The sequence below is a fragment of the Oenanthe melanoleuca genome, chromosome 1A (genome assembly GCF_029582105.1).
Source record: "Oenanthe melanoleuca isolate GR-GAL-2019-014 chromosome 1A, OMel1.0, whole genome shotgun sequence".
NCBI lineage: Eukaryota > Metazoa > Chordata > Aves > Passeriformes > Muscicapidae > Oenanthe > Oenanthe melanoleuca.
The window spans coordinates 12013572-12036583 of record NC_079334.1 but is presented as its reverse complement, the minus strand read 5'-3'; the positions used below and the strand labels follow the sequence as shown (position 1 = coordinate 12036583).

At 39.8% G+C, this 23012-nt stretch overlaps 1 protein-coding gene across 2 annotated transcripts in view; it reads left to right on the top strand.

Moving 5' to 3' along the window:
- The window catches only part of FBLN1 (fibulin 1), a 76884-nt gene that overhangs the window by 45919 nt on the left and 7953 nt on the right, over positions 1-23012 (top strand). The window contains exons 15-16 of one of the 2 annotated variants that reach the window (XM_056481914.1): positions 9644-9786; positions 11636-11767. In XM_056481914.1, coding sequence (XP_056337889.1) covers positions 9644-9786; positions 11636-11767 — 275 coding nt within the window. Of the gene's footprint in view, positions 1-4822; positions 5262-9643; positions 9787-11635; positions 11768-23012 lie in introns of those variants that run through there. The other variant, XM_056481915.1, reaches the window with a different exon arrangement.

Here is a 23012-nt window from a genome sequence, read left to right as displayed (position 1 = left end):
AGCAGTTCACCCATTTCCAAGAACAAGTGTAGAGAGGAACACACTGGTTTGTGTTTTAAAGACATTTTGGTGATTTTTAAAAAAAAATATTTTAATAGTTTGCTGCCATGTTATGGAGCAGAAATCTGAAATTTGCTAGGAAATTGCTTTTGCGCTTTTTGTTATCCTTACCAAAATCCTCCAAAACTTTTGAAATTACAAACTTAGTAAAATTGCATCCAGCCTTTTTTTTTTTTTTTTTTTTTTTTCCAAAAACCTTAGGAAATTAGGACTTTGGTGAGTCCTAAAACTTTGTCCACTCCTTTATGCCAAAATAGTCACAGATGTACCTGGAATCATTCTGAGAATTCTTTATTTAACTTTTACTTCAAGTCATTGAACGATAAGGATTTCATAGCCTCAGCAATCTGTCTTTGTGTTTGGCTATCTGCCTTGCTGCAATTTAATTTTTCCTATCAGTAGAGAGGTTTTTTCTTCCAGCAACCAAGAGTTCACTTCTGATTTAGTGGTCCTGAGCTTCTTTTTGTTCTTCAAAGCAGTCTGAGATATGCAGGTCCAGCTCCACAGACTGTCTGAACCTGCTCTCACATAAAACCACAGGAGAGGAGCCCAGTCTGTCTGTCTGTCTGTCCTGGGCCAGGTACTGCCTGCCTGGACGGCCCCAACTCCACGGATAAGCAAGCTGCTTCTAGCATGGTGAGAGAGGAGCCAACTCACTAAGAAGAAAATGCATTCTTTGAGATAAGGAGCTTGAATGTAGGGAGGGAAGGATCTGAAGGTATGTCAAGGTGAGGAGAATGAGTCTAGGGTAGCAGGTAAAATGGGGGGCAGCCACGGGAGTCAGAACCTTATGGTCAAGCGTGATTGATTGCAGGGAACTAGCAACAGGATGAGAGGACATCAGGAATAATTTATTCATTGAAATGGTGCTCAGGCATTGGAAGGGGCTGCCCAGGGAGGTGGTGGAATCCCCATTCCTGGAGGTGTCCAAGGTATGCCTGGATGTGGCACTCAGTGCTCTGGTCTTGGAGGTATTTTCCATCCTTAATGATCCTATGATTCCATTTCAGATTTGGATAAGGACCATCAGAGGAAGTAATAATTTAGGATGGCCACACAAAGATTCTGAGGGAGAGGATCTGTGCATTGAGTCTAGGGCTGTAAGGTGGAAACTGAGAGGACTAAGTGGAGAAAGATGAGGAGATTTGGCACTGGCTGAGTAGACAGTCCTGATGCCAAGTATTTGAGTGAGAAGCAAGGATCATAGGCTAGGGAAGGGGACAGAAAGAAGAAACTAGATTAGGAAAGATAGATGAAGGAGACAGGGATAGGACATAAAGGCTCAGTGCTGAGGGCAAAGAAAATATAGTTCTGTCTCCTATACACTTTAAAATGTCCTAGAGACTTTCCATCACCAGACAGAGTGCTTGTGCATCCTCACTACTACTCTGCTGTATCATGTTTTCCTTCCTGAAGCGGGGCTCCAGATTCTCCTCTGGTTAAGAGCTGTCTGTGAAGACCAACCATCAGTTGGTTTCATTCCCTGAAAGTTCTAGTCTGTTTAAGACAAAAACCACCTTCCCTGCACATCTGATAATTAGCATCAATGTCCATGATGTGCTATGGCTCTCTTGGACCTCATGGTGTGGTGCAGCCTGCTGAAAAGAAGTGCACACAGATGATAGAATGAGCAAGAACCTTTGCAGTGGAATATATTCTAGGAGGCCTAGAAGACTTACAGCTCTGGAATCTACAGCATAGAATGGATAATGTGGGTATAGTTTACTAATAAAGCTTGGTTAGTTGTTCAGCATGCTGTGTTGGTTTCCCTGTAGGAAGTAAATCATAAAACCATAAATCTTGCTAATAAAAAGTTCATTTTCCTTCAGTCCTCATTCAATGAAGAATTGTTGCATACCACTCAGCTCCTTTGAGCACAATGAAGTGAAAACCTGACCAGAAATTAAAGTGAGGGAAAGCACAAAGTATTTTTCTCCTTGTTTTTCTGTTACAAAATTTATTTATTTATTTATTTATTTATTTATTTATTTATTTATTTATTTATTTATTATCTACAAAAGGAATCCCTCTAGTTTAGGTAATTTTCTTTAATTGGTGTTTGGTACATTAAATTCAAACTGGGAGTAATTCTTTGAAACTATTATTTTAGTCACATAAATAAACATAGAGAACAGAACAGAAAGGGAGCTAAAATAACCAGGTTCAAGTTCAGAAATAAGCACTTAGCAGCAGTATACACTCGCTTTCATAGCCATACACTTGATTTCAGAGTTTTGCAAGGACACATACAACTGCCTCTGGGCTCTGGGCTGGTTTTCTCTGGTAGCACTTTTGGCCTGCTCAGCACTCTCCTCTCCTGCTGGGCTCCTGGGCTCTGCCCCGTGGCTCACAGAACGTGGCAGGACACAGGAGCTCTGCAGGCAGCCCACCTGTCCCAAGGAGTCACAGAGCAGCCCACGCCTTGGGCTGCTCCCTCATTAGCAACAGCTTGTTGCATTTCCCCACCTGCTGCCCACTGAAGGTCTAGAGAGTGCACTGGGGTTGAAATGCTCTTTGTTTCTTGCCTTTGTGGTGTGTGACCCCAGAATGAACTCTGGTTCTTGCAAGCAATAATATTTGCTCTCTCTCCTTTGTGGTTATTTGATGGAATAATTACTGCATATTAACTGAACCTACAATTCAGTGTGCAGTGTATACCACCAAAGCATGAGATAAAAGATGATGAATTTTGAATAATTTTAGCTCCTAGCTGCAGTCATATCTGTCTTCACAATTTGCTCTCTGAATCAACAGAACATCCTTTTCAAGTCTTCGAAAGCTGGAAGCTTTGTTTTTTTGTTCTCTTAAAAAATTCTGCCGTAATTTAAAAATGTCTTTTACTTTTAAAAAATTAATAAGGGAGAGCATCTTTATGAGAGTGTAAGTGCTCATAAGCATGTACGTGCTTCCAAGAAGTTGTACTTGAAGAAAACATTTCCAACTAAAGAATTAACTGTCTCAACTTGCTCCATGATTTCAGCAACACCAAGTAGCCTCATGATTTCAACAGCACCAAGTCATTCTCCTTAGTGGAGTTATTAATGACGTTTCAGAAAAGAATGCAGAGCTCTCCATGCCTGAAAATACTTCAAGAGTATCCACACCTAATTAGCTGGCCATCCTGTGAGGACTTGTGCGTGATCTTTAAACACAGGAATAAAATTAAGAATTCATTCAGATCTTCAAAGAATTGCTTCAAAGAACCACTTTTGTTTGCAAGTAGTATTAAAAGAAAACAAGCAACACATTAATTGAAGAACTGCAGGTACTTTTAATTAGTCTTCTTGAAAGTGCTGATTTTGCATATAATGAGAAGTTCCTGGAATTCAGGTCACTGTGCATTGGCAACGAAGTGGGGCTTGCTTATGAGCCACAGTTCTGTTCATAGCAGATACTGCTGATAGGAGCACAAACTCATGTCACAATAAAGTAAAGAAATGGACACTCAGATTCACTTGAGGCAGTAAGAAGCAAACCATATTTTTATGCTGGAACAATTCTTGGTAAAGAAAGAAAATGTTTAGGTTCCAAAATTTCAACTTGTGGACCAAATACTGCTTGGAGTGGAGAGACTCTTGCATATAATTTAATTGATCCATAGTTTTGCACAAGGCAAGCTTGGAGCTAAATGCTCAACCTGATCATGATGAAATTTTACAAAGTTGTCATCCAACTGAGATTGTTGTTTACTTCCACACACCTGCCCGAAAGGGTGTTTGGATACCTATGTGGTGATTTGGGCATATCTCTAATCTGAAATGCATACAAACTTACCTAGTATGCAATCCTTTACACTCTTCTCAAACCCACCAGGTACCATGATATGTCAGCTCTTCATTAATGTGCTAGTAAACTATAACACTCTTAAACAGCAGTGGCTTGGATGCCCATAGCTGTCTATCATATTTTCTGGACAAAGTTCACCTCTCTCTGGAACAGAATGCACGAAGATTGCGATTGCTTATGTAGAAAGAGGCTTGTTGTTCCCTGCCAGCCTGTAATGTGATCTCTTACTAGTGCTCTGGATTTTTCACTGTGACACAATGCTAAGGGAATGAAAGAACAGAGGGCAAATTCCTTTCTCACCAGAATCATTCCCTTGACTTAGAGCAATGTAAGAGGGGACTGAATGTGTAGAACACATGCTGGAAACATCAGGCCATTGGATCTTGTTTTCAGGGTTTGCCTAGATGGGTGTTACACTGACTCTGGTTGGTTCTGATAGTACAGAGGAATACTGTGCCCTATCAGCAGGAAAAGGTTTGTCTTCAGAGACCAAATCCTTGGACATTCATGGTTTTCAGTATCTTTCACTCGGTCTTAAAATACAGCCAGACATCCCAAGCAGGATAACTCCCTAACCACTTAGAATCTCTTCCTTTACTGAACATATGTCCAACCAGCAAAAGAATAAAACTTGGAGGGGAAAGAAGTGCCAGTGCTTCTCCCTAGGAGAGCTTGGCTGACATAAATGAAAATACACTCTCACCCCTGCTGAGGTGCCAGACTTGATCCATCTGTGCGTGCAGAGCAAGGGCAACACTTCTGACAATGGCAACGCTTCTCCTAAAGCTCCAGCTGCAGGCAAGTTCATCCTTATTGAATTCATACCCCTTTGCAATAGGAGTGAGGTGCCAGGCTGAAGAATGGATACAGGATGCAAGTCAGCCTATCTTTTCCCACCCCCACCGCCCTTGCCCTGCCTCCCACTCACTAAATGTGCGCTAATTCCTCTTGTCTTGTGTTCTCACTTTTCTTGCAGTCGCTGTGAGCGCTTGCCTTGTAATGAAAATAAGGAGTGCCAGAGCCTGCCTCTGAGAATAACCTACTATCACCTCTCTTTTCCTACCAACATTCAAGTACCCACCGACATTTTCCGCATGGGTCCTTCCAATGCTGTCCCTGGGGACAAAATTCAGCTGTCCATCATCAGCGGGAACCAGGAGGGGTTTTTCACCACAAAAAAAGTGAACAACCACAGTGGCCTTGTGGTCATGCAGCGTCAAATCACAGAGCCCAGAGACCTTCTTCTGACAATTCAAATGCGACTTTCCCGCCATGGAACTGTCAACACATTTATCGCCAAACTTTTTATCTTTGTCTCTGCACAGCTTTGATCCCTAACTTACAGTCATCATTGGCTACTCTTTCTCTTCAAAGAGTAGCTTTTCCCCCCCCAATTTTAATAAAGTTTTAGTTCATCTGTTGCATGCTGCACTTGCATTTTATTTGCCATCATCATTACAGTTTTCCACTTTCCCCTATAACTGAACATCTTAATTCGTGGAGAGTCTTCTGTGTACTCTGTATCATAATACAAAGCAGAAGTTTGTGTATAAGAGTTCATTACTTGAACATACTGAGGACTGAAAGCAATTAACTTACTTCACATCATAGGGGAGCCATCTGATCATACACAGTTTCATATGTTTAAGTCTAAATTTTCCAAAGGAAATAGGTACATATTTTGAACTGTCTCAACTGAGACATCTCTAGAAAATTTCATCACTTATGCAGCAAATAGTGTGCATTTTCTGAAACTCTGTTAAAAGGGCAGAATTTGGACCTTTAGGTCCTCTGAGGTGCCCCAGCACATGGGTCAGTATAAAAGTGTGCAGCCAGTTTCTCAAGCTGTCCTATTTATTGTTGCTCTGCTGAATCCCATGAACTAATGCTGATTTCCACCAGGTACAGATCCCAGTTCTAGCTTCTAAGGATGGTACAAAAGCTAATCTCCTCTAAAGAATATTTATTTGAGAGATATTTCATCTTTCTTTCTGTGGAATATTTGCTGAATGGAACAACTAATGACAGCAGAACAGCAATCAACTTCATAATGACATTCAGCTAATAGCACAGAGCTCCTTTCTCTTTCACAAGCTATAACCTGAAACATTCCCATCTACAGGAACATTTGAAAAAGATACTTGATTTGACTCATAACACTTTTGTCTCTCCAGCTTCCATATTAAAGCTGATAAATTTTGACCAGTTAAGACTTTATGCACAACCACCATCACACCAAACCACAAGCGTCCTGAAAAATCAGTCAGAGTTCCAATATCCAAATCTTTCTTCCTTTACTTTGACTTTCAAGAACAATGTAGACAATACAACTGGAATTTCTTTGGAATTCTTTTGTTTTCTGAGCTGGAAGTGGATTTATTTATAACACATAGTCCTTGTGTAGATAAATATTAGAAGCTCAGTCCCAGAGATATGATCCAAAAATTAATGTTCTTCATTACCCTGGGCTCAGTTATCTCCGCTGCTCATTACACAGGCAGAACAGTCATTCCATAGAAGAACAGGGATTAATCCATACGAATGAACCTACAGAAAAAAACCTCACTGTGTAAGTGCTGACAGCACAGCCAGGGTACAAGGGTAGAAACTGGGAACCTTCTGTACCAAGATCATAAGCCTTAATCACCTGAACCCAAGGAATTACTCCATTAGCTGGAAGCTGCAGGCTCTCGGGCTCATCGTCGGCCAACGCCTGGATCGGGACATGATCACAGCACTCTGCCAGAGTATTACATGTTCCCCAAGGCAAAGTTTATCCCAGCTGGCTGACAGGAGTTCAAGTCTCATAAGGAATGCCAGTGTTTAATAAGCCTGTTGACACATCCTTAAAAAGCTGCCAGAATTTGTCAATGGGGATAGAGTCCCAGGTTTAAATACTGAGAGCACAAGCCCTGCTACTTGAGCTCGTGGAGTTTATTACTGCTGCAGAGGATGCTTACATGTAAATGCCCTCTGGCTACCAGTTCCTTATGAGGCCATAATGAAGTAGGATCGATATTCAAAAATAAACTTAATTTTTGCAAACATTAATATGTATTTTTTGGCAGGAAAAGAAGGGTGTTTGAGAATTTGACCCTCAGTGTTGTAAAATGCTGCCACATTAATTGTATTTAGCAAGGAATTCAAGAGCAAAAAGCTCATGTTCCCCTGTGTTAGATGCTTGAATGCTGCAGTGTCACTGGGACTTTCAGCAGCATGTATGTAATTACATAAATAGTGTAATTGTGTAAATAACACAATAGTGTTATTTATATTTTCCAAATGAAAATGAAATCACAGCTCCTGGTCCAAAGAATTTACTGACTGAATCTAACAGACAATACAAAAATTAGTCGTACCAGGACCCTAGAAGATCTAAAAACTTATACTCAGGAAATAATCAAAGTAGCTGAGCTGTTTCTTAACTTTCTTCTCTTTAAATGAAAATACCTAGAGGGAAGACGATCTACAAAGCTGTAATTTGTGCTAGAGGCAGAAAAGTTGAAGGAAAGGTAGAAATAAAAAAGTTCTCAATACTGAGGAAGAAACTTTTGCCAATCACAGTCCCCACTGTAGGAAAGCATGAGCAAAAAGGAAAATATCAGCTAATCAGAAGATGAAATGCAAAGATGATGTGTGAAGATAAAATTATAAAGTATTATGAGAACAGAGCATATAATTTATAGCAAATATCAGGATTTGAAATAGATGTTAGTTGTCAAGTTACTCCAGTTTGGAGATGTCCAAAAGATGAAGCAATGAGAGATAAAAGTGTTATCAATTGCACTTTGGATATGCTGGCATCAGGCAATTAGCAGGGATAGACAAAGAGAGGAAATCAGAGAGTGAGTACAATGAAAGAACAAATTCCAGTTTAGCAGTGTGGACAGAGCCTGCAAAAAAAAAATCTCAAAACATGTTAGTAGGATTTGTAAGAGGAGAGACAAAAGAAATAGAGTTGATACAGACATTTATCTGTCACATGTGTGGTTATGAGCTGGATGGATCTAGAAACTCAGTTTAGATGAGAACTAACACAAATCACTTGTGACTATTGAGATCCCCTGGTCTCTACCAGTCATGTCAGAAGGCTTTATTTCACAGGTGAGAATCATGAATGCAAGTCTTACTAAGGACTTCATCTTACACTGAATTATGTCTTTATTGGCAAAGTATTTCAGAAATATTTGTATTTGCCTTTTGTTCCAGGTGAAGTCAAGAGTAAAGCTCCCTTTTATTCCGAGGAAAAAGGAGACCACTGCTGTATGCCTGAGACATTCCCACCACAATGTTTTTTGCATACAAATTCTGTTATATAAATACAGCTGTGGTAATTTAGGATGTTCTATGTATTATAACAGTACTCCATCAGTATTATTGTCCCAAAACAGTTATGCAAGCTGCTGTTTATAGTGAGGTGTCTAGGACATGACAAGATTTTGTACACAGGTAATGGTGGGAAGTAAAAGGTCTCTTCTGGCCTGTATCTTCTGGCCAGTTCCAAAGCATCAAGTACAGGGTGTGAACACCAGGCTCAGCTGGTATTTATTAACTCAGCTCTGTTGCCTCCCCATGGACTGTGCTAGTCCACATCTGTTGAAGCAGGAGCTGATTCGTGTTTTTTCCCTTATTTAACTTCATACAGTATCAGTGTGTTTGGCTTAATTGTCTTTGATGAGCAGAGATTCCCACCTCTGTAATAAGAAGTTACTGGTATGTTGATTATAAATAGAGCTATAAAGTCACTTTGAACATATGAAAAAAGATAGTTTGTAGGTGTGGGCTGGGATAACACATTTTGAAAAGAGGAAGAATAATTTGTTTTTAGAGATATCTAACAAACTAAATCTTCCTTTTTTTCTATTTCCCTTTAACTCAGTAAATTTTTCTCACTTTTAGTCTTTTAATTTCTCCCCCTCTGACACTGCAGTATTTTCTTTTTCCACTTAGAAATATGTAGAAATGGGCAGGTCAAAGTTGAGATCATTTGTGGGGCTTAGTCCCATTTTAAGTCCCAGCACAGCCCTTTCATCTCTTATGAACACAGAGTGGGCATTGTGTGAAGTTCTTGAACTGTAAGTGACTTTAAATTCACTCTAGTGGACAAGGGTGAGAAGTCATTTAACTTTTAATAGACTTTCAAGGCCGAATGAGCAGCTGGTTAAGATGGAATATGAAATGACCCTTACCATTTCCCTAAATTCAGAATGCAACTTTTGAGGTTTTAAATAATGTGGTTAATTTTTTTCTTGCTCTATCTTCCATTCCTCTCTGTTTTCTCAGTTCAATCAGATGGAAAGGAAGGGTATGAAAAAAAGACTTTAAAGAGTCTCCTCTGGCCCTTGCTACACCAAAAATTGTGAAATTTACAATTAATGCCATGTTTCTCAAATAGAAACAATTCTGACTGCTTTATATGACTGAGTAAAATAGGCTGGGTCAAGTAAAAGCAGCTCCACTGGAATTGCTGAGACCAGACCAGCTGAGGATGTGGGTCTCATTGTTTGGTCCTGTTTGTCCTTGGAAAGGGACATTACATGGCATCTTGGGCACTACAACTCTCCTTGTTTTCACATGCCTGGCTTGAAGAACCATGTTTGAGGGGGTTTTGACTGCAACTTTGAGCCAAACCAAGTTCTTCAGGGGTCCCAAATTCCTGATGATCTGCATTTTTCTAAGTTTTTTGCAGTTAAGAATCAACGCTTATATCAACCACAGTTTCTAGCTCTCTAGATTGCAAAACACAGAGTATTTAATATTCAATCTATATATGAATCTCTTTTTGGTTTCTCTTTAGTGTCAGACTAGAAAAGACAGATACCATCCGTTGCATTAAGTCTTGTCGACCAAATGATGTCAGCTGTCTGCTGGATCCAGTCCACACAATTTCCCACACTGTCATTTCACTGCCCACGTTCAGAGAATTTACAAGACCTGAAGGTAAGTGGTTTGTTCCTTATTCTATTTAATAGACTACAGCATATAAACCTCCACTGGAAATCCTTGCCAAAAGCCAGACTTGCTACCATGCAGTAAATGTTTGCACAGCTCCAAATTATAGTTTGCTATTAATTTAATTAAAACCTTCAATATCCAGAAGTTTTAATTTTATGGAGGAAAGAAAGCCATTCTGAGCTCTAACTCATACTACTTCCCAGTCTAAGGAAATATTGACTCTGAATTCCCATGTACCACATTTACTCACACAATAGCCATATGCCCCATGACATTTTTTCTTCCCTTGTTTGCAAGTTTTGCTTTAGGAACAAGGTATTAAATATATTTCTCTCATCTGTCTATGACCAGTTACTGGCCAGTTGCTACTGACAAGTGACTTGTTCCAAGAATAAAAGCCTTACATGCAGACAGATATTAATCACAAAATAAATTATAAAGAGTATATGACGATTGGCTGGTTTTTGACCTATGAACAAAGTGTTGTTTGTTATAGATTAAAGGAAGGGAAATTCCAAGGACTGGGCAGAAAGTTGTTAAGACAAGAATTTTGAGTGGCTGCCCTCTGCAGTACCTTCAAGTTTTTAAGTCCTGCAGTTTCATACTCACTTTGCACTCACTTTCTTACTTCACATAAAAACTAAAAACTTACAGATCAAGAGCCAGTTTTTGCTCCTTGCCATTTGTATGGATTTTCCGACAATCCATCCATTAGTGGGATGACTTCCTGCATCCCTGCTGCTCTCAGCACCTTACTGAGTGTCACAGACACAGGGAGAAGGGTATGGAGGTAAGAAAAGTTATTTCAGAGGGTATGGAGGTAAGACAGGTTATTTCAGAGGGATTTTCAAAGGCTCTAAATCCTCATTTCTGATGTACGCAAAGTCTCAGCCTTTCTGTTTTCAGAAAATTGTCCTAAAAAAAAGCCAAAGCTGATTCTTCCCCTCTGCACCAGTGGGGAAAAAGACATCCCAGTCTTTGCCCGGACAGGAACAACTTAACCACTTATGTAGAGATCCTGTAGGTTCTGTCAGGTCTTGGCTGGCCCTGCTTCACAAGGAATGGAGGAATGCCCCATGGCCACTTCTGCTCCCATACACACCCCACCAGCTTCACCAGGTGTACTGGCAGCAGAGCTAAGGATTTGGCCCAGGATGCTTCTCCAACCTCATTAGTCCATCCTCGTGTTTTAATAAGAAGAGATGAGACCTAGTGATCTGAGATTATACTGAAGGCCAGAAGACGTAACTAATTCAGTGCATGGCCTCAGGTGAATTCTTACAGCTCCAAGTCTGGTTTCATCATCTGTAGAGTGAGGATAATAATGAGAATAATAATATCTCCATCCCTCACAAGGGACTTGAAAATAATCTCACTTTTATTTTTAAACGTAGACACCTCCTCCAGTACTCCAAAGGACTCTTTAATTTGTAATGGCAATACTTTGTGCAACTGCCTAGAGGAATCAGAGTGGAGAGGTTTATCTGTTTGGTCCCTTCTTCAGACCAGCCTGTGGATCCTTGGTGTTGTCCTCTTTGGGTACATGCTGGAAATCTGTTTGGCTACTTAAGAACAATCTTTTTGGATTTTAAGAGTGTTTTGGCTTCAGGGCCCTTGGATGGTGGAAACAGGAGGAGAAAACAAATCAATCCAAATCCTTGCTTCCCTTAGATCTTCTGCCTTTCCATTTTAAAGGACAAACTGGGAGTGGTAAGGGAGGGGTATGTCTTCTACCAGCTTTGAAGACAAGTCATTTTGGATCAAATTGTGTTGGATCCTTCAGTGATGTTTTCAAATACTTGTCAGTGCATTCTGTGATACTCTTTACTTTCAGAGATTATTTTTCTTCGTGCCATTACACCTACATATCCAGCCAACCAGGCAGATATCATATTTGACATTACAGAAGGAAATTTAAGAGATTCATTTGATATCATCAAGCGTTACATGGATGGTATGACAGTGGGTGAGTAGTGTTTTCTGCCTACTTTCTTCTTTCAGCTGTACTGTAGGACAAATGATTAAATTCCTATCTTGATTTTCAAGCCAGAGTTGATTTCATATTCTTCAGTCCAGTATGTGTAATTTGAACTAATATCACAGATAATTTTTTATTCAAAATACCAGAGTTATATTTCCGTATTCTTTAATTTAAGAAGTATGTTAACTTTTTTTTTTCAGAACTGACTAACTAAAAATGCAAATGGCTTAATTTTAAAATGATGAGGGACCTAATATAAGCAGGAGCAGTTGGCAAATGATGTTAGGGTGGAGGGCAGAGCAGGTCTTAGCTGGTGTGTTACAGCCCAATGGGAGCTGCTTGAGCAGTGGTAGGAGAATACACTGAATTTTCATGCCAGGTAGTAGTAGTATTAAAAAGTATTGAAGTATTAAAGTAGTAGTATTTAAAAGTATTAAAAATAGTATTTGATTGCTCTTTATTAATGTTTATTTATGAAAATAAAGGACTACTGTTCCCAGTGAACACTTGTGTTTTGTTATGTGAACATGCATATTCTGCTCGGGTTCATACATGTGCTTCAGGAGGACTTGTCTGGAGGAGAAGAAAAATCACTGTAGCTTTCATATGGAGGGTTGTGAAAAAGCCTTATTTCACGTGGTCTGAAGGTGGCACTGGTGCATTTCAGAAGCAGGATAGCACAACGTCAGCTCTGCAAAGGTTTTATGAACTGTAGATAAAAATCCTAAGTCATTAGGTTTCTATTTCTTTCTTGATCAAACAGAAGTATATATGTGAATGCTGAGAAAAAGGGAGAGTCTGTTAAAAAAGGATGATAAGATTACTGATTTCAGTTATTGGGGCATTTCTTTAGCAGAGTATAAATGTTATCAGATCCCACAGGAGTTACAGTAGTTTGCTTTTCGTGCCGTGTGCTTCTTTCTGTCTAAAATAAGAAAGAGGGATGTGTTTGGAAATTGGACTGGCCAAGATATTTGCCTGAGGGAAGGGTTTCCATTTTGTAGAACAGGGCTGTGTGTCAGTGGTATTTTACTTGGTAAACTGGATTATTTGCCTCACATCGTAAAGAGAGGAAGGATATTCTTATACACTGAGTTGAGAAGGAATGTTACATGCCCAAGTATATTCCCAGCTCTGTGAAAGAATTGGGCAACTCATTCTTCACCTCAGTTCCCCCTGTGCAACATGGAGATGATAAAACATGCCTACTACTGTCTTAATTAATTCTTGTGTGTAAGACTCTTAATTAATTCCTCTAAGTAAAAGTATTTTGAGATTAATGGATGGAAGCTGAAAAGAAAACTGCCTGCAGCAGAATTGGAAAAGGAAAATCAAAACAACTCCCCAGCTGATATTACCTGGAGGGGCAGAGGTTCAGGACAGCATATTGTCTGTGTGATATTAGGATTGCAAATAATTCTGCCTGCAGCAGTTCTGCTGCTCTCATCATAATATAATTTTTATTATTATTAATAATAAGAATGTTAGGTGTTTACTTAAAAAGTGCTGGGAAGTTTTCAACACAAATCAGATGGGATCCTAGTCCATGAGAATTTGTAAAGTCCCTCTTGTAAAGAAAGGGAAGGGTTTGTACAAGGGAGGAAAACCCCAAAGGGCATAGACAGTATCAGAAAGCTTTAGTGATTATCCCACTAAGTTTCAGGAACATCAGAACTGTGGGGAATATAGCAACTCTTGTAGAGCAAATGCCCAACTAGCTGAGTAACAGAAGGGTTTTCAGGAATCTTTCTGCAATTACAATCTTCCAACTTGTTGCAAAAAGCAATTTATGTGCTTCTGGGAAAGCACATCTGGACCATCGTGCTGGATGACCACATATGCCACTGGGATCCATGCAGCACATTTTAATTTTTTTTTTTAATATATACTTTTTGCTGCCTATATAGGAAAGAATAAATTTAATTTGATAATAAATTATAAATGCACTGGGAAAAGAAACAAGAAGCATGCTTCATTCTGCTTCAGGGGAAATGACCAGAATATCAAAGCTGTTTTGTCTGCTAATGGAAATTAGATCACCAAATATATATATATATATTTTTTTTTTACAAGACTAATTTTCTCTACAAGAGAAAATATTGAAAAATTCTATAGTAAGCTTTTTGTTGTTTGGGTTGTTTGGCATTTTTCTGTTAAAGAAAAGACACATACTAGCTCAGAGAGTGATGAAAGGCATAAGAGTAGATGGAAAAAAAGCAGGAAAACAATTACTAGAAATTGTAAAAGTATAATAATTACTAGAAATTCTCAGTGTAATAAACCTTGACTCAATATCAGACTATAGGAAGCCAGTGAAGGGATTCAGTGAAGGGATTCACTGGGAGAAAGGACAGGCCAATGAAGATGCACTTGCAGGTAGACCCTCATTAGTAACACAATTTTAGCTAGGCTGTCACTAACAACAACAGAGATGATGCCTTAAGAAGGACCTGGATGTAACCTGTGCTTGTGTGAATGCAAAAGATGCTCTCAAAAGGGCAACTGGGGGAAAAAAAAGTGAAAAGGCACAGTTCTTTTGGGAAAGGTTTAAAGAGTGAGAGGAGCTCTTAAAGATGAAGTTACAGAAGAAAAGTGGGGGCTTCAACACAGAATTTTGGGCTGAAAAGACTCAGGTTACCACTTTCAGCCATTATCCCTCTAAGCTGACACTGAGACTTCAGGGAGATGTTAGGGAAGCTGAATTATGTGTGAGATGGGATGGAGAATGGCTGATCAGGCTGGTTTGTGCTTTGTTGATGGAGATATTGCAGCTGAAGTCATTGGAGGAAATGAGTGTGAAGGAGCAGGCTGTGAGGGAGATAAAGGAAGAAAATAGAAGCAGAGAAAAGCGCTGCCCCAGGAAATGTTATAAAAAGAAAGAACACCCAAAAGATCTCCCAAAAGATATGTAGAAGAAACAGGTCCAAAGATGGGACAAGAAAGAGGCAAGGACAGTATTGCAAAATCAGGGAAAGAAAACATATCAAACAGGAATCATTGATGAGCACTATCAGACATAGAGGAGCCAAAAGGACTAAGCACAAACTCCAAAAGTGGCTCTGCTGACCTACAGAAAGTATCTTCTGTGGGAGAAGGGGAATGAAAGCCAGACTCCTGGAGAGGCAGTGTATAGACTTCATGAAATATGATGAAAAAGAATTGTATAAAAAGTTGCTTCAAATATTTTTACCCTGTTATATTAAAAGAAGATGCAAATCCCCAATCTTCCCTGGTTCAGGAAGTGATGAAGACTCCTTGTTTCCCCGTGTGGTTACAGGCCAAGGTGGCAATGAGTCTGAATGATACTGTTAACAATCTAACATCACTTACTAGCATGGGTGGGAGAAAAACAAAAGTGCAGACCTATCCAGGTTTAGGAGTTTTTTTGAAGTTTTATAGACTTTTCACTGCATTCCTCCTTTAACCAGCTGTCAGTGAAAAATGAAGAATGCATTTTCAACCTGTGCAAAAATGTCCTATCAGTGCCTAAGGTATTATCAGTTGCTATAAAACACTTTCCCCTTCAGCTATACATTCATTTTTTAAAACAATAATCCCACCTTGTAGTCTGGTAAACTTCAGGAAGGTTTTAAAATTTCATAATACAGCTAAGAGTAGTTTTAATAGGCTGAAATCTTCCATATTGCATTTGTTAATAACCAAAGCCTATATCCTTGCCTATAAAGCAGAATGGTGCTATTCTTCTGGAGAATATCCAGAGCCAATACAGCTATAAAGTCACTAAAGAGTTTCAATGGGGGGTTGTGCTGGTGCTTGAATGCACTTGTATCTACACAGATATGTACAACTGCTCTCCATTGTTATTTGCAAGGCTTACATTGCTATCTGTCCCGAATTTCCAGCCTCTTTTACATGGGTGATGGTTCATGATGTTACCTTTGAACCATTAAAGTCTCACCTACTGATAGCACCATGCTGGATTTATCACTAGTCTAATTTCTACTGTGGTGTCATGATTGCTTAGTGTGTTCCAGAGTCTGAGGAGAGGCTTGTCAAAAATTATCAAAAAGATAAACAAAATCAGGTACCCTGAGCAAGTGTGTTTGTGAGATCCCATATTAGGTGGGACAGGAGAAGGAGGCTGGACGTTCATTTGATTTTTGTGACCCCTGTCTGTAGCACGGGGTAATAGTTCTGTATCTCATAAATAGTTTGGCCATTTGCAGTGTGGCAAAGTCTTTTTACAGTCCTCCATGCAAGTGTTTGTATGATTTGACCTGAAATTCAGTCATTGGTCAGCAAAAGGTTTTGTGCCGAGCTTTGTCACTGGACCCACTCTCCATTGCCAGGCAAGTACCTTTGCATTTCCCTCTGCTTCTCTCTCCTTCTATGTTGTTCCAGACTCTGTCTTTGGGCCAGAGGCTGGCTGGTTCTTACCATGCATTTGTTTTGGTGTTCAAAAATGAATTTCCCTGACTGATGTAGGTTTCCTGGCACAACTGGTGCTGAAAGCAGCAGTTCACCTACAGCTGGACTTGTGTGAGACAGGGGAGGTGTAGGCAGAGCCAGAGCACGCAGACAAGTCTGCTGTTTACAGGGGCAAGGAGAGAGAACACTTTTCCCATGCAGATACTCTTTCTAGAAAGTAAGTAGCAATAGGAACATCTTGCTGTGATTATAAGGTCATTAGTGTAAAACAACAATGGTGTCTGGGCATACAAAATTGGTGCTGCCTGGTCATTACCAGCAAGCTCATGGAGCAGGACATAATTCAGTAGGTTTTTCAACAGGCCTTTGGAGCTGTACATTAAAAAAGGCACAGTCCCTTTCAGTATCTTTGTTCTGGTTTCATCCCTAGGCTTTCCACTCTCACAAGAGGACCTCCTCAGAAAATAATATTTTGTGAGTTTTTCTCTGTTCCAGGTTGCCCTTGAAATTAGTAGCAGTGTATTTGAGATGAGTGTGCCCAGAAGCCATTTGGTAAATGGGATCCTAGATTTACTGCCTCAACCTGCCCTTTCAGGATGCTGCTGACTGCACTGCTCAGCAGTCAAATTGCTCAACACACTCCCTCCCCTCCAGAAAAAAATGAAGATGGAGAGCTCTTCTGGGGGCAAAGGAGCACCTTGAGCAGGAGGCAAATTTTCATTTTGTATCTGAGAAATGCTGAAGGTGCTTTTCTGGTGAAAATTATCTCAAATGTAACAACCTTTCTAATGCCAAATTTCACTCTAGCACATTGCAAATGTCTAGTTAATCCAACTCCTCTCCTTGATCTGTGTCCATATCACTTTTCTGGTAGTACAAGGTATTACAAAACCATTCATACAGACCACCTTTGTTTACAGCTTCCATAAGGCTCAGCAGGCAGACAAATTATACTGCAGGTCTGATGAAGTTTTGTAAACTGTGGTATGAAGTATAAAACTTGACAATTTGGGAAAGAAATTGACTGAGTTAGGGACGGCGAAGGGCACCAAAGTCCTTGATTCAGATTGCATAGCATGCATTTTCTAGGAGGCTGAGATACTGCAGAAATGAGCAAATAAAGCCAGCACACCAAGAAACATACTATAGCAATTCCTCTGAGAGATGTCTGTGTGAATCCAGCTTTCTGAGGTGCTCTGCCCCAGTTCAGAGTAGTCAAAGACCTGCTTTTATGATGATATCCAAGTGTGAAATATATGTGCAATTGATTAATGACTGGACTTGATACTCAGTGCTCTGGTTTAGTTGAGATGCTGTTAGGTCAAAGGTTGGACTCAATGGCCTTGAAAATATTTTACAGTCTTAATAATTCTATGATTCAAATGCTTCTGCTGCTGTATCCAAGTTTTCGTGTTGATAGCAACAATCTTATTCTCACGGCATCACCTACACACCCTATAAAAATGGAAAAGGAAGATAAGACCCAAGGCATATTGTAAATCTTTCCCAGTATGATACACAGATGCCAACCCTGCCTTAACTTCTGTTTTTAAAGGGGCCAAATACGGTGAAGTGAACCCTTATTTCAGCCTTTGAGAACTGGTCAGGAATTGACACACATTAAAGCTCAGGAGGTCTCCTTACCAGAATTCTGCAAACAGGAACAGCAGAGCTGTTGCCTCAAGGTGATGAGTGAGCACTCTATAGGGGCTTCTGTGTCAAAGCCTCAGGAAGGGGAATCTTTTTTCCATGGTAAATCTAATCACAGAGCCATATTATTCTGTGTGCCATAATTGTGGCTCTTTGCCAGGAAATGCTTTTATCTCAAGCGTTGCAGTAATTAATTGCCCAGGTGTTGTGGACCTAAGTGTAGCTGAATCAGAATAATGTGATTGTGAGACAGGCAGGGTAAACATAACCACTCTCACATGAAGCCCCCTGTAAATAAGATATTGGGAATAAAGTAGCAGGAGGCTGATAAAAGTGATTTTGCACATTTTGGACATTCATTGCTGAAGATTGTCCACCTGTTTTTGTAATATGTAAGGCTCTTCTAATGCACAGAGCATCTCACATTCTTAAAGGTGGAACAGGATAGATTAAAAAATAGATTATGGAAACTATTTTTTAATGAGGCTACTTCAAGTACAGTTATTGCATTTTAGGCATGAGTGATTTCACAGCATTGTCAGCATTGAAACCCATTGCAAGGTTTGGCTGGAAGGCAAACCAGACATCTAAAAACACTTCAAGTTTGCCAAACCAAGATAAGAGCACATCTCTCTGAAGTTATTTAGTATCCTTAATAAAGACCACAGTATTTGTAAACTAGCCAAACCTCAGTAAAATCAAAGATTGTTTTAATTCTTTCATAATACCAAGGCTCCATATGATCCAACATGACAGATAATAGCTTTGAAAATATTCAGCATTTCTTACTGGCCAAAAAATGTATTAAAGTGATGACACCTCTTTATGGCCTCTTTATCTGATGCATTTCAGAAATCAAAGCTTTCTAGAGAAGCCCAAGTGTACATGAAATTAAACTTCATGGAGTCGTTGAATTTATAATAAATTGAATCCTAAATTTCTGCTGTGTTGAATAATGCAGAAATACCCGTTTTCCATGCTGAAATGTAATTCCTGTACTGTAATTTCATTTTTTCTTTGGAATTGACTCAAAAGGAAAGGGAGAAAAATATTTAGTTTTAGCTAAACCTAAACTAACTCTCGTACTCTCAGTGTAAACTTCAAAGGCTGCGAGTCTCTGGAGAGTTTTAGACAATTGTTCAATCAGTCTTTGAAAGAGAGCTTTGCCTTTTCATGGCTTATAAATTATTCTGGTGGCCACAGGTGTTCTGCAGAGATGTGAGCCAGGGGTGGTGATTGTGGTCCCAGGCATGGCCTGCCTGGTGATACTCTTTGTCTGAGGGGTGTCTCGACACGCCTCTGTCCTCTTGGACACTTCTCAGAGAAGCATCCAGTACTGCCTTGAGCTGCACTGTTGGATAATGGCTGTTGAAGTGCTCCAGGGACACACACACACACACACACACACACACACACACACACACACACACAAACACATATATTATTTTTATATCCCAGGATAATGTGCCACTGCAGTCAGCACTGCACCAGTGGGCCTGGGTCATTAGGAGCCCTGTTCATGCCACTAGTGCAGTACTCACTGTGCCAGTGCCCAAATCTCTGCTACCTTTCTATTGCCAAGAGGAGGAACAGGAGGTTGTGCTCAGTGCTATGGTGTTACTCTGTAGGTGCTCCAAGGGGAAATCCCCTTCTCCTGTCCACCTCTGACATCCTGTGGGCAGATGAGTGCTCGTGTGGCAAGCTGTGGTTTTGGTTCTTTCAGGTGTTTATCCAAGGAAAGGGGTGTGGGATATAACAGGACTACTACTTTTGATCAGCTTAAACCAACAGTGAAATTACCCTGGGTGTCGTATAGCTTGTAAAAGTGAATTTTATGTGGTCAAACTGACTTCTGAAGTATTTTAAAAGCATTTGTTTGCTCAACAGTTGAAAAACAGGCCTTTATCCTAAATAAAGACCTGGGATGTTCATGTTTGAAAAGTATGTTTTTGAAAATCTTGTCCCCAAATACTTCAGCAAAGAAATGTATAGTCAGCCACATTCCTGTGAAGCAGTTCTCCATCAGCATGGAAACCTTGTGAACATCCAACTCTAACTTTATTTGCCAAAACATCTCTTTTGTGAAGTGTTCACCATCAAACTTGAATGAAAGTCTAATTCACAGTGTTATGAGGGCAATATACTTCAAAGCAAGAGGAAATCTATTTTGGTACTTGTATTTTGATTAATGAGTTTTCTGAACCTTTTCACTGTAGTTATGTTTGTCAGGTGTGGCATCTTAAGGATTAATGATATCTTCAGAGCTATTTTTCAGTATATGATTTGATGCCTGAAGTGATGATTACCAAGAAATATTTCATTTTACAAAGAGCAGCTACTTATTAATAAAACAGATTGTATCAGAAACTGTAGAGTACCATAGCAGGAGCCACATTGTTATTGTGACAAATAATTGAGAGAAATATAGATAGCTTTTGCACACACAGAAAAAAAAAAAAAAGAAAATGAAAATGACTATTCAGCTTTTTGTCTGAAGTCAGCAGACAGATATCTGGTGGTCTGGGAAATGCCTGCAGTTTTACAGCTAGATTGTTAGGCGCAGTCATGAACTGGAGAGGAGTGAAGGAAAATAATGCCTGTGGTGCCAGGAATAGGGCAGGAGAACTGGTGACAAAAGACATGGAGAAAGCCAAAGTATTCAATGCTTTCTTTCCTTATTCTTTACTGATAAAACTGGCCTTCAGGAGTCCTGGGGCTATCAGTGCAAGAGGAAGATCTGGAGCAGGAAATACTCACCCACAGTGAAGGAGGTTCAGGTTTGGGAACATTTAACAAACTGGGCATAACAAAGTCCATGGGTGCTTGTGGGTTACTGAGCCACAAGTGCTGGGGGAACTGGCCAATGTCATTCTAAGACACTCTCAACTATCTTTAAAAGATTGAGATCAAAAGTTCCCATGGAAAAAGGCAAATGTCACTGCAATCTTCAGGAAGGCCAGAAAGGATCTAGGGAGGTACAGGCTGGTCAGCCTCACCCGAATCCCTGGGAAGGTGATGGGGCAAATCCACCTGGAAACCATTTCCAAACAGCATAAGGACAAAGAGGTCACTGGAAGCAGTCAGCAAGGTTTTATGAAAGGGAAATCATGCCTGACCTATCTGACATCCATCTACAAAAAGATGGCTGGATTAATGAGAAGAGTGGATGTTGCTGATCTTGACTTTAGTAAGGCTTTCAACACCATCTCCCTCAAAACTCTCACAGGCCACTGAAGGAAATGTAGGCTGCATAAGTGGACAGTGAGAGACATTGGAAAAAGGCTGAACTCCAGGCTCGTGAATATATGTGAATAATTATTTTTCAATGCTTCTGATGAACTTTGTATATTTATAGTGAATACTGAATAAGAAATTGCAAATCTTACCATGACTTCTTTTGAATTAAGATCTGAAAAGCCAAAAATTTGCTATGTAGTTTTAGCTTCACACTACAGACATGTATTTACATGTTGTAGACTGAGAGAGCTTGGTGTTCAAGCCTAACCTGCAGCTCCTATGATTTGATCCAAAGAAGCATTAATTCATTACAGGGTTTATTTTCTTCTTGCCCATTTCTGGAATGATACTATCGATTTACCTTTTATAATAATCTCTGCCATGATCATTTCCCTAGTCCTAAATTTCCTAATTGCCTGAACATCTCTTCTGAAACTATGACAATACTCCTGAGTAGCACTGATGCAGTAGACATGTTTACTCTTAATTCTGTAAATCTTGGCCTGCATTATAAAGCAAAAAGCCTTCAGGAGAAAAGAAAACTTGAAGTTAGAGTTCAGGATCTCACATTAACATGATGAGATTGGTCTTGTATTGCTTAAGTGAAACTTATAAACAAGCTTTTCACCTTCAAAAAGTTGTTCACCACACATTACCACCAGTGTGCCAGAGTTTTGGGCTCCTTGTCTTTAACAGCAGCACAATGGCTGTAGGTTTCAGGAGGAACGACCTCCTTTGTGAAGATCCATTATTTAGAAAGGGGTAAGTACTGTTGTGTTGAGATAGTTAGGACTATTCATTTCTGACAAGGCTGTAAAAAGGACCAGAGTGTTTCTTGTGGAGAAACAGAGACCCAGGAACAGCCAAATGTAGGACTTCAGAACATAGACTGAGATTATTTGGAATTTAATATAAAGGCAAATAAGTTGAGTTTCAGCAGAGTTTAGGTTCCATTTCCACAGCTCTTGTCACATTTTCTTATACTTGAATTTTTCCCAATTGATTATTTCATGTTCCAAGTATCCATTTAAAGCACAAGGAAAATAACTGGAGGAAAAATTATAAGGGTGGAATTTTTTGTGTCGTTGAAATCTCTCATGTAGGTGTCAAACAGCTACAAACAGCTCATCCCAAAAGTTCCATCTGAAAATAGACAGCACTCTCTCACCATGTAATAGCACATTCTCTTGACAATCATTCCTGTGCTTCTTTTCAAGGGGGGAAATTTTTATTGGGTTCACAATAGTTTAAAAGTGGAAGAGGGGAAATTTAGGCTGGGTACACCAAAGAAATTCTTCCCTGTGAGGGTGGTGAGGCCCTGGCACAGGTTGCCCAGAGCAGCTGTGGCTGCCCCATCCCTGGAAGTGTCCAATGCCAAGTTGGATGGGGCTCTCAGCAACCTGGGATAGTGGAAGGTGTCCCTGCCCATGGAGGGGAAGGAACTCAGTGGGGTTTAAGATCCCTTCCAACCCAACCCACGCTATGGTTCTGTGATTCTATTTCATGATGGACATAAGTTTTCACTTACAGTCAGACCTGTCATAGCCCAAGGGTTAGGAAATTTAGGAGGGAAACCAGATATGCTTGATCTCACATAGGATATTATTTATCTCATGAGGACTAGACATTCATATATTGCCTTCAATATTAGTTTCCAATTCATGGAAGTTAATTTTAATAGTGCATGGCCACTGCAAACCCCAAAATAGCCTGAATAGCAGTGTGGGCTTATTTTGAAGGAAAAGCAAATGATGAGCTATGGCCAGACTTTGTACCATCACAGAATTCATTAAATTTGGAAAAGACCTTTAAACTCATAAAGTCCAACAATCAACCCAGCACCACCACTGTGTTCACCACGAAACCATGGCATTTGTTTGACAGCCTCTGGTATTTCAAATATATATCCCATTTTTATTATTTTACATAGTTTTTACAGTGTTTATTTTAAAAT